The following is an 11,954-nucleotide window of genomic DNA, read 5'->3' on the forward strand; positions in this document are numbered from 1 at the left end:
CTTGAAATCGACGCCCGACGTATGGAGACAAGGCTGCCGGACGACAAGAGGATGAAGTACATGGCTGCAGTGGAAGACGCCCTAGGGGCCGAGAGCCTCCCCCTGCGGGACCTGCAGGGGATTATCGGCAAACTGCAATTTGCCACGACAGTCATACCGGGGGCCGGGCCTTCCTCCGACGACTCCACCTGCTCACACGAGGTGTACAACATCCCTCACGCCTCTGCCTGCTGGACGCGGAGGCGAAGCGCGACTTGGGAGCCTGGCACACTTTCCTCGGCGCATTTAATGGGATAACGGTTTTTCCACCAGACGGTGGATGGGGGTGCGACACGTCCCTCACGATGTGTGCGGATGCTTCCTCCAAGAGTTACCGGCCCGAACCGGCCTACACGCACAGACCCCCCGGTGCGCCACTCACGGTCATTGGCGAGGAGGCACACGACAAGGCGCCAACACAGCTCTTCCAGCACGTCCTCCAACGGTGAGTACCGCAGAGGGAGCTCATTCCCCCCTTCCACTAGTCCTTGGCTGGGACAGCCCTGGGGGTCGCGAGGCAACACCGTCACCATGATAGGCGAGCACGTTCCACTGGCCCTATGAGAGAAAGTCTGGGCAAACAAGTACATCGACTTGCGTGAGCTGCTGGCATATGAACGAGATGCCAGGCCTTCCGAGACACGACATACCCTCTGAGGCCCAGTTGCCCACTAAGAACTTACCGCCTCTGACGCCGAAGCAGTGGGGGGCACGGCTTTGACATCTTTGCTTCAATCTACCTGGAGCGACATCCCGCCGAGGGGCAGGCGCTTTTCACTTATGTCCGCTATGTGAAGTCCATGAAGCGCAATCTCTGCGGCTACTGGATGTGGTACGACGAGGCGTTCAGGTGGGACAAGGATAGATCAGGCTGCCCTTGGACTGCACTAAGACTCGACCTGGAGATTCGGTCGGTACAACGTGCAGCGCAGGAGCGGATTCAGGTGGTGCCTCGCCCTGTCGCCTCCCCAGCTGAACGCTCGCTCTCCACTGCACAGGCCTACGGACTACCACCAGGATACTGCTACGCTTTCCACGCAACCGGGGCAGACTGCTCCGTCTCCTCCTGCACCTTCAAGCACTACTGCCCGCGCTGCCACATGCGACACCCTGCCTACTGCCCGTGCCCCCAGGCCCAACCTCGAGTCACCACCGCCAAGGAGAAGCGTTCCCGTCGCCCCCCCACAGGACAGGGACAGAAAGAAAGACACACGTCACAACGCCAGTTGACGCAGACGCACTTGATGCTTTCCTGGTGGGTTACCCCCTCCGGGAGTATGTCGTGGGAGGCTTCCGGGGGGGTTTCCTACTCGGTTACGAGGGGGGCGCGGACTCCCCTCTCCTCTTGTAACCCCCGAGCAACTACGGCCCTGCCACATATAATGGGGCCTATGCTCGACAAGGAACTCAGCCTGGGGCGCATGCGGGCCCCTTCGAGGTCCCCCCATTTGAGAACTTCAAGTGTTCTCCCATAGCCCTGAGAGAGAAGTCTACACCGGGCAAATACAGGCTCCTGCACAACCTCAGCTACCCCATACCTCTGAGAGAATGAACGCCAACATCCCGCAGGAGACGAAAACAGTGACCTACCAGTCCATCAATGACGCGATGGCTTTGGTGGTCAGACGCTCGCCGGGGCGCACTTGGCGAAGTGCGACATAGCAGAGGCGTTTCGGATCATCCCGGTCCACCCCAGCGACTACCACCTACTCGGCTTCGCCTATGGGGGGCGGTACTACTATGAGAAGATGCTCAGCATGGGGGCTGCACCCTCCTGCAGGATCTTCGAGACGTTCTCCAGCGCCCTGCAATGGATCCTCGCCGAGAAGTTCGGCGTGCGGGATGTCGTGAAGGTGCTGGACGACTTCCTCTTCTTGAGTTCTACGTACAACGAGTGCTTGCGGAGCCTGCGGGTGATCACTGCTCTCTGCGAGCGCCTAGGCGTTCCCTTGGCCCCCCACAAGACCGAGGGCCCCTGCCTCACCTTCCTTGGACTTGAAATCGACGCCCGACGTCGATGGAGACAAGGCTGCCGGACGACAAAAGGATGAAGTACATGGCTGCAGTGGAAGACGCCCTAGGGGCCGAGAGCCTCCCCCTGCGGGACCTGCAGGGGATTATCGGCAAACTGCAATTTGCCACGACAGTCATACCGGGGGGCCGGGCCTTCCTCCGACGACTCCACCTGCTCACACGAGGTGTACAACGTCCCTCACGCCTCTGCCTGCTGGACACGGAGGCGAAGCGCGACTTGGGAGCCTGGCACACTTTCCTCGGCGCATTTAATGGGATAACGGTTTTTCCACCAGACGGTGGATGGGGGTGCGACACGTCCCTCACGATGTGTGCGGATGCTTCCTCCAAGAGTTACGGACTCACACTCGGAGCGACCTGGTTCAGGGGTACCTGGCCTACGGCCTGGAGCCGGCTCAACATTGCGCTCCTCGAACTTTACCCCTTCTACATGGGGATATCCATCTTTGTACCAGTGTTAGCAAACAAGAGGCTTGTGTGTAGGTCCGACAACGCTGCTGTGGTAAATGTGCTGCAATCACTGTTCGCCAGGTGCCCCCTCCTCATGCAACTGGTCCGGCCACTGGCGATCCTCCTGCTCACCCATAATATTACGCTTCTTCCCTCACACCTCCCGGGCAAGTTAAACGGGGTTTGTGACGCTCTTTCCCGGTTGCAGGTACTTCCGCCCTCGTTCCTGCGAGACGCAGGACTCGCCGAGAAGCCAACCGCCGTCCCGCAGCACCTTCTGCCCTGCAACTTCACCCTGAAACTGTAAGGAGGCTGCTCGACTCCCTGCAGCCCGCGACACGGCGCACGTATCAACATAAGTGGGCGGAGTACGTGGCGTACATATCGGCCGACAGACGGGAGTGTTCCTTCAAGGCCTCGTCCTCGACCCTGGCGAACTTCCTGCAGTCGCTGCTGTCTCGGGGCTTGGCTTTCCGCTCTCTCAGCGCTTACCTCGCGGCGATCGCCTTTATATTCAAGCTGTATGGTAGGGAGGATCCTACTCGCCAGTTCCTAGTCACACAACTGCTTAAGGGAACGCGCAACAAGGCTCAACGGCTCCCCGCACGACGATTGCCTGTGACCAGATGACTACTGCATCGACTACTGGGGGCCCTGTGAGGTGTCTGCTGCTCGACTTATGAGAAGACCTGCTACCGAGCGCTCTTCTCCCTCACCTTCTACGCCTGCCTCCGGCCAGGGGAGGTGAACTATGCGGGGAAGGGGCAACACACGCTACGCTTGGACCAGATAACTTTATCACGGACGGGGATCGACATCACGTTTGCCTCCTACAAGCACAGTGCAGGTCGTACCCCCACTTTAATCCTGAGTGCAGACCCCTACAGCAAATACTGCCCGATCCGTGCCATGGCGAACTACATAGGACGACGGGGCATGGAACCAGGACCTATTTTCCTAGACGAAACGGGCGCCCCGGTCACCAGACAAGATTTCACAAGGGTGCTCCGTGCTGCCATTCGAGCACTAGGACTACCTCCAAACGATTATGCACCTCACTCCTTCAGAATTGGCAGGGCCACGCAGATGTCCAAGGATGGCCTTGCACCGGCAGCAATCAGAGCAGTCGGCAGGTGGAAAAGCAATGCATTCCACTCCTACGTCAGGCAAGACGTCATCCCATTACCTAGATAAGTTACTTCTGCAGTCAGCGGGCACCTCGCCCTTCGGGGGTTGGGGGACCGGCTGCGCTGGCCTGGAAGTGGGGGTGCTGCGCCGGATCCCCAAGTCTAGGGCTGCCCGCAGCTACTTACCATATGTCAAGTGCACACTTTTAGTGCAAGTTGAGTAGTGTAAATGAGGACTACGACCGCACGCACCACATGCCAGGTGGCACTCAGGTGAGTGCCACCCGACAGGTGGCGCGCAGGTGTCTAGTCCTCAAGGGTTTTGGGGGATTTTCCCGGAAGTTTGGCGCGTTTCGGACGCGTGTGAGCGTCCGGTGTTTGGGAATGTGGTCAGGAAAGAGAGTAAGTCATGTTGATGGGTGCCAGGTGGTGCGCGTCGTCGTTGTCGCAGCGCGTCGTCGTAGTCGCAGAGGGTTTGGGAGGGGAATTTCCCGGAAGTTTGGCGCGTGTCGGAGGTAATTGGAGCGCGCGCGCGCGGATCTAGTCCTCAAGGGATAGGGTATGTGGTCAGGAAAGATGGGAGTTCTTGTTGTAGGAGCGTAAGTGATAGAGTAAGAAAATAGAAGGATAAGAGGAAGGAGTAAATGAATATGTATGTGTGTGTGTGTGTGTGACGACGATAGTAAGGTAAGTAGAGGGGATCCAACATATTGGATATGATGTTTGGGGTGGAGGGGAGGGGGGAGGGAGAGGAGAACCCCCATACCTGAGAGGAACGCCTGGACGTCCATTAGCTTCCCCTACAGGAAGTCGTAAGTGGGAGAGGAGGGTAAGAGAGAGCACCAGCCTCCTGCAGAAGTGAGCCATTGGGTTAAAGGGTTTTCGTTGTCTTAAGACCAGACTTGGAGCTGTTCATCCCACGGCGGGTCCCCATACACTGCGATTCCGGTAAGGGAGGGAGCGAGGTACATACGACAGACCCTCACCTGTCAGCCATCAATCACTCCAACCCCTCAGCCCCCCACTGCCCCCTTACCATCAACCATGTTCTGTGCAAACCCTTTTTAGTATTATTTCTGTTAATATGACTAAGCTATATCGTAACGTGATCAACATGGTGAGAGCAATAAACGAGTTAAAAGTAAACACATTATATATAAATTTATTTCTTTTATTAATCACTTAAGCGATTTACAACGATAATAATAATAATAATAATAATAAGACTTCTTCTTGGTGGTTTAGCTAGCAGACAGATGGAGAAAGGCTTTCATTCAGTCCATCGAATCTCTCTCTCTGTCTCTCTGTCTCTCTCTGTCTCTCGGTCTCTCTGTCTCTCGGTCTCTCTCTGTCTCTGTGCCTCTCTCTGTCTCTCTGTCTTTCTGTCTCTCTCTGTCTCTGTGCCTCTCTCTGTCTCTCTCTCTCTCTGTCTCTCTGTCTCTCTGCCTCTCTCTGTCTCTGTCTGTCTGTCTGTCTCTCTGTCTCTCTCTGTCTCTGTGCCTCTCTCTCTGTCTCTCTGTCTCTCTCTCTCTCTCTCTCTCTGTCTCTCTCTCTCTCTGTCTCTCTGTCTCTCTCTGTCTCTGTGCCTCTGTCTGTCTCTCTCTCTCTCTCTCTCTGTCTCTCTGTCTCTCTCTGTCTCTCTGTCTCTCTCTGTCTCTCTGTCTCTCTCTGTCTCTCTGTCTCTCTCTATCGCTCTGTCTCTCTGTCTCTCTCTCTCTCTCTCTCTCTCTCTGTCTCTCTCTGTCTCTCTGTCTCTCTCTCTCTCTCTGTCTCTCTCTGTCTCTCTGTCTCTCTCTGTCTCTCTGTCTCTCTCTGTCTCTCTGTCTCTCTGTCTCTCTGTCTCTCTCTATCGCTCTCTCTCTCTCTCTCTCTCTCTCTCTCTCTCTCTCTCTCTCTCTCTCTCTCTCTCTCTCTCTCTCTCTCTCTCTCTCTCTCTGTCTCTCTCTCTCTCTCTCTCTCTCTCTCTCTCTCTGTCTCTGTGCCTCTCTCTGTCTCTCTCTCTCTCTCTCTCTGTCTCTCTGTCTCTCTCTGTCTCTCTGTCTCTCTTTGTCTCTCTGTCTCTCTCTATCGCTCTGTCTCTCTGTCTCTCTCTCTCTCTCTCTCTGTCTCTCTCTGTCTCTTTGTCTCTCTCTGTCTCTCTGTCTCTCTCTGTCTCTCTGTCTCTCTCTGTCTCTCTGTCTCTCTCTGTCTCTCTGTCTCTCTCTATCGCTCTGTCTCTCTGTCTCTCTCTCTGTCTCTCTGTCTCTCTGTCTCTCTCTATCGCTCTCTCTCTCTCTCTCTCTCTCTCTCTCTCTCTCTCTCTCTCTCTCTCTCTCTCTCTCTCTCTCTCTCTCTCTCTCTCTCTCTCTCTCTCTCTCTCTGTCTCTCTCTCTCTCTCTCTGTCTCTCTCTCTCTGTCTCTGTGCCTCTGTCTGTCTCTCTCTCTCTCTCTCTCTGTCTCTCTGTCTCTCTCTGTCTCTCTGTCTCTCTCTGTCTCTCTGTCTCTCTCTATCGCTCTGTCTCTCTGTCTCTCTCTCTCTCTCTCTCTCTCTCTCTGTCTCTCTCTGTCTCTCTGTCTCTCTCTGTCTCTCTGGCTCTCTCTGTCTCTCTGTCTCTCTCTGTCTCTCTGTCTCTCTCTGTCTCTCTGTCTCTCTCTATCGCTCTGTCTCTCTGTCTCTCTCTCTGTCTCTCTGTCTCTCTGTCTCTCTCTATCGCTCTCTCTCTCTCTCTCTCTGTCTCTCTCTATCGCTCTCTCTCTCTCTCTCTCTCTCTCTCTCTCTCTCTCTCTCTCTCTCTCTCTCTCTCTCTCTCTCTCTCTCTCTCTCTCTCTCTCTCTCTCTCTCTCTCTCTCTGTCTCTCTCTCTCTCTCTCTCTCTCTCTCTCTCTCTGTCTCTGTGCCTCTCTCTGTCTCTCTCTCTCTCTCTGTCTCTCTGTCTCTCTCTGTCTCTCTGTCTCTCTTTGTCTCTCTGTCTCTCTCTATCGCTCTGTCTCTCTGTCTCTCTCTCTCTCTCTCTCTGTCTCTCTCTGTCTCTCTGTCTCTCTCTGTCTCTCTGTCTCTCTCTGTCTCTCTGTCTCTCTCTGTCTCTCTGTCTCTCTCTGTCTCTCTGTCTCTCTCTATCGCTCTGTCTCTCTGTCTCTCTCTCTGTCTCTCTGTCTCTGTCTCTCTATCTCTCTCTCTCTGCCTCTCTCTCTCTCTCTCTCTCTCTCTCTCTCTCTCTCTCTGTCTCTCTGTCTCTCTCTCCTTCATATTGTTCATTCATAGTTCCTTTTCATTAAACTATTCAGTTTTACATATATAAACAAAGTCAGGGACTAGTTTTACTAATACATCTTCTCTAGTATCCAATGAATGATTTTCTTCGAGATTTAAAACACAGCTATTTCAAACATATTAAAATACAATAATTTGGTATCGAGCTCCAGCTCCTATCCACGCCTTAGTCCCCTGTCGTATAATGAATACTAACACTCCAATCCCTCTAAAATTTAAAAATAATCATATTTCAAACGTAGTTCAATACAGTAATTTAGTTACCGAGCTCCAGCTCTTGTCCTCCACCTTAGTTCCCTCACACATCTTCGTTAATACCTATTCAAATTCCCCGAAATTTCTACCCTCTGTATTTCAGACATAGTTTAGTAAATGCAAACAGTTACCGAACTCTAGCTCTTATCCTCCGCCTTAGCTCTCTCACGTATCTTCGTTAATATCAAATCAAATTCCCTGAAATTTCTACCCTCTGTATTTCAGACGTAGTTTAATAAATCCAAACAATTATCAAACTCTAGCTCTTGTCCCCAGCTTAGTTCATTTGTACAAGATCGTTAGTAACAGACCAATTTTCCCCGAAATTTGAAGCAGACATACTTCAAAGTTAGTAAATAAGATCAAGTCAGTTACTGAGCTCCAGCTCTCGTCCCCCAACTTAGTTCTCTCTCGTATATTTGTAAATAACCCATCAATTTCACTGTAATTTTTACCCTCTGTATTTCAGACACCGTAAATAAGATCAAAACAGTTAACGAGCTCCAGCTCTCGTCCCCACCTTAGTTCTCTCTCGTATCTTTGTAAATATCCTATCAATTCCCCTGAAATTTTTACCCTCTGTATTTCATAGTAAATATGATGTAAACAATTATAAAACTCTAGCTCTTGTCCTCTGTCCAAGTTCACTCCTGTAAATTTATTACTATCAGTCCAAACCCCCCTGAGATTTGAACACCCAACTACATTTTCAGACATAGTAAATAAAAACCGGTTCAGTTATCAAGTTTCAACTCTTGTCCCCCCAGCTTAGTTCATTTTGTACAAGTTCTTTATTTTCCAACTAAATCACCCTGAGATTTAAGATCACCTTATTTCTAACGTAGTAAAATTAATCTGGACATTAGCCAAGCTCCATTTCCTCAGTCTTAGATCATCGAACATAATTATATCCGATCAAGTCCCTCTCCAGCCTAACTGTTTATCAGAGTAATCACCTTACCATTCTCATCCCCAACGTATCCAAACCTTCAATAATCATCATACTGTATTTGCATATTTACTCTATATTCAGCTGTGTTCTTCACATTTTTTCCATGTTTTCTGTGTCCATTCCATGTTCTACAAATGTTCACAGCATGCTCGGTTCAATTCTTTTCACCTGTTTTTCTCATTTTTTCTGTTTTCTACCATTTTCCCCGTATGTTCACTATGTTCTTTGTCATGTTTTCATGTACATCATATGTTCTCTGTATAACTTTTATACTCAATATTCATGTTCTCAATGTTCTTAGCTTGTTCTTCACATGTTCAGTGTTCATTCTTGTATTCCCTATGTTCCTTATCATGTCTTCATATTCTCTATAAGTTCATATTCCATGCATGTTCACTCTATTTATCAACTTTTTCTTACATGTTTTCTGCGTTCACCGTATGTTCACTGTGTTCATTCCCCTACTTAACCTCAATTTTTTTTATGTTCTTTGTTTCTTTAAACCAATTTGTTTCTTCCATGCACTATCTAGTTCTTTGTCAAATAATATTATACTGCAATACAGTTCCCTCAACAATTTTATTTACAAAACTATGTCAAAGTAATTCTCATAGACAACTTAATAATTCTACCAACTCCGTTCTTAAACATATCTACACTTTATTCAGTTCCAAATTTACAAAGACAAACCTTTCTTGTAACTTCTCAACTAAAAATCTTTCGCCAATCAACTAAAACATAGTCACTTTCCTCATTTCTCAACTAAACTTATTATCCAATCAACCAAAAATAGTCAAAGGAATCTTTCCAACGCTGTTCATAACTAAACTTATTCCCTAGTCATCAGAAAAATAACCGTGTTCTTCATGTTTCATTGTCATTTCATAACTAAAATTATCCATCAATCAACAGAAAAAGTCATATTCATCATCATTGTTCCTAACTAAAATTATGTTTTGTCAAGTAAGAAAAAATAACCAAAGATATCTTTCATCGCTGTTCTTAACTGACATTATACTTTTGGGAGCACAAATAGTCTCCCTCGTCATGTTTTGTCTTTTCCTTAACTACAAGTATTCATCAGTCAAATAAAAAATAGTTACTTCATCATGTTTCCATGTCATTTCTTAACTGAAATATCACTTCTCTCATCTGAAATAGTCATGTGTAGCCTCTTTCCAACACTGTTCTTAACTAAAGTAGCCTTTCACTTTGCTAAAATAGTCATATTCATCATTGTTCCTAACTAAAATTATATGACGTTAAGTAAGAAATATTGTCAAAGACACTCTTCGAGACATCAAGGACTTACTCAAAGACATCAAAGTTGATCTGCAAGATATCTTCGAGACATCAAAGTTACTCTTCATTACATCAAAGACTCATTCAAATACTACTTATGTTCTCAGAAGTCATTCTCAAAGTCATCACCGATTTTCTCAGAGTCACCAAAGTTATTCTCGGAGTCACCTTCGTTCTTCAGAGAAACTTTCCAAAACATCTTTGTTCATCAAAGTTATTCTCGGAGTCATCAAAGGTATTCTCTAACTCACTTTTTGTCCTTAAAGTTAATTTCTATGTTATAAAAGTTTGTCTCAGAGACATCTAAAGTTAATCTTAGAGTTATCAAATGTAATCTCTAACTCACTTTGTTCATCAAAGTTGATCTCAGAGTTAACAAAGGTAATCTCTAACTCACTCTCGTTCATCAAAGTTGTTTCAAAGACATCAAAGTTAATCTCAGAGTTATCCAAAGATATTCTCATGTCCACAAAGTTATTCCAAGAGACGTCAAAGTTAATCTCAGACATCTTCGTTCATAAAAGTTATTCTCAGAGACATCGAAAGTTATTCTCTAAGACATCAAAGTTATTCTAAGAGCTATCAAAAGTTATTCCCAGTCATCAAAGTTATTCTCTAAGTAACTTTTCGTTCATCAGAGAAGCTTTCTAAGACATCTTTGTTCATCAATGTTGTTCTCTAAGACATCAGATGTAGTTTATTGTGTTTTTGACGTATTTGTTGAATATATTATCCTTTTCCTAACCTTTCAGATGTAGTTTTGTTTCTCCTTTTTGTATATTTTTACCCAAACCCACCACCCCACTTAACCTTCTTTCCTTCTTTTACTTTGTTTCTCCTACTCCTTCTAACCCTCCTTTTCTATCTCTCTCCCTTATTCTTTCTCTTCCCCCCCCCCCCTCTCTCTCACCCTTTTCTCCTCGTTTCATGCTCTCACTCACTTGCTCTCTTGTTTTTCTCAATTTCAAGTCTTAGTAGATCTGATTCTTTACTATTGTAATTTTTATTATTACTAAGATAAAGAATGAACTTATATGTGAAAAAAAAGTAAAAGAAGGAAAGAAGGTTAAGTGGGGTGGTGGGTTTGGGTAAAAATATACAAAAAGGAGAAACAAAACTACATCTGAAAGGTTAGGAAAAGGATAATATATTCAACAAATACATCAAAAACACAATAAACTACATCTGGAAGGTTAGGTTAAGGGGTTGGGGAATACGAATAAATAAATAATAACAAACATAATAAATACAACTTATGAGCAACTTGATGAACTTTAACAAATAACCCTTGATCTGCAAAAATGACCATTTGAGAAATTTGCCCTTGAAACGAGTAAATTCCCATATATAACAAAAATCCTTTGAAATGGTTAAACACCCAATCTTAAACAAATAACACTTGAAATGCAAAATGTCCATTTGAGAAATTAACCCTTGAAATGAGTAAATGAATATGAGACAATGATTGACGAAACACAAAAGACAAGCAGGAATAATTATGTAAGTTAGATCATGGCTGGTTTGGACTAGATAAGTTAGGATACATCAGTTTGGGAATGTAGATTAAGTTAGGTAAAGCAAGTTAGGTTACTTTAGGATAGGTAAGATAAGTTACATAAGTTAGGTTGTGCAGGTTAAGTTAAGTAAGATAGGTAATGTAAGGTAAGTCATGTTAGGATAGGTAAAGTTAGGTTATGCAGGTTAAGTTAGGTACGATAGGTAAAGGTAAGGTAAGTTAAGTTAGGATAGGTAAAGTTAGGTTTAGGAACGTTACGTTAACTAAGTAACATTGGGTGGAGAGGATAGGTTACGTAGGATTTGGACAGTGTAGTTTTTTTTTTTTTTTTTTTTTTTTTTTTTTTTTTTTTTTTTTTTTTTTTTTTTTTTAGATATATACAAGAGTTGTTACATTCTTGTACAGCCACTAGTACGCGTAGCGTTTCGGGCAAGTCCTTAATCCTATGGTCCCTGGAATACGATCCCCTGCCGCGAAGAATCGTTTTTTCATCCAAGTACACATTTTACTGTTGCGTTAAACAGAGGCTACAGTTAAGGAATTGCGCCCAGTAAATCCTCCCCGACCAAGATACGAACCCATGACATAGCGCTCGCGGAACGCCAGGCGAGTGTCTTACCACTACACCACGGAGACTGCATGAATATGACTATTTTAGCAAAGTGAAAGGCTACTTTAGTTAAGAACAGTGTTGGAAAGAGGCTACACATGACTATTTCAGATGAGAGAAGTGATATTTCAGTTAAGAAATGACATGGAAACATGATGAAGTAACTATTTTTTATTTGACTGATGAATACTTGTAGTTAAGGAAAAGACAAAACATGACGAGGGAGACTATTTGTGCTCCCAAAAGTATAATGTCAGTTAAGAACAGCGATGAAAGATATCTTTGGTTATTTTTTCTTACTTGACAAAACATAATTTTAGTTAGGAACAATGATGATGAATATGACTTTTTCTGTTGATTGATGGATAATTTTAGTTATGAAATGACAATGAAACATGAAGAACACGGTTATTTTTCTGA

At 46.1% G+C, this 11,954-nt stretch overlaps 1 protein-coding gene across 1 annotated transcript in view; it reads left to right on the top strand.

Annotated features, from left to right (window-relative positions):
• LOC138352324 (uncharacterized) overlaps positions 1 to 297 on the top strand; it is a 744-nt gene extending 447 nt beyond the window's left edge. Inside the window, exon 1 of the mRNA XM_069304705.1 lies at positions 1 to 297. This exon is cut by the window's left edge and continues 447 nt beyond it. Within this exon, the coding sequence (XP_069160806.1) occupies positions 1 to 297 (297 nt within the window).
• The last annotated feature ends 11,657 nt before the right edge of the window (positions 298 to 11,954 follow it).

This window comes from Procambarus clarkii, chromosome 53 (assembly GCF_040958095.1).
Source record: "Procambarus clarkii isolate CNS0578487 chromosome 53, FALCON_Pclarkii_2.0, whole genome shotgun sequence".
In the NCBI taxonomy this organism is placed as follows: Eukaryota; Metazoa; Arthropoda; class Malacostraca; order Decapoda; family Cambaridae; genus Procambarus; species Procambarus clarkii.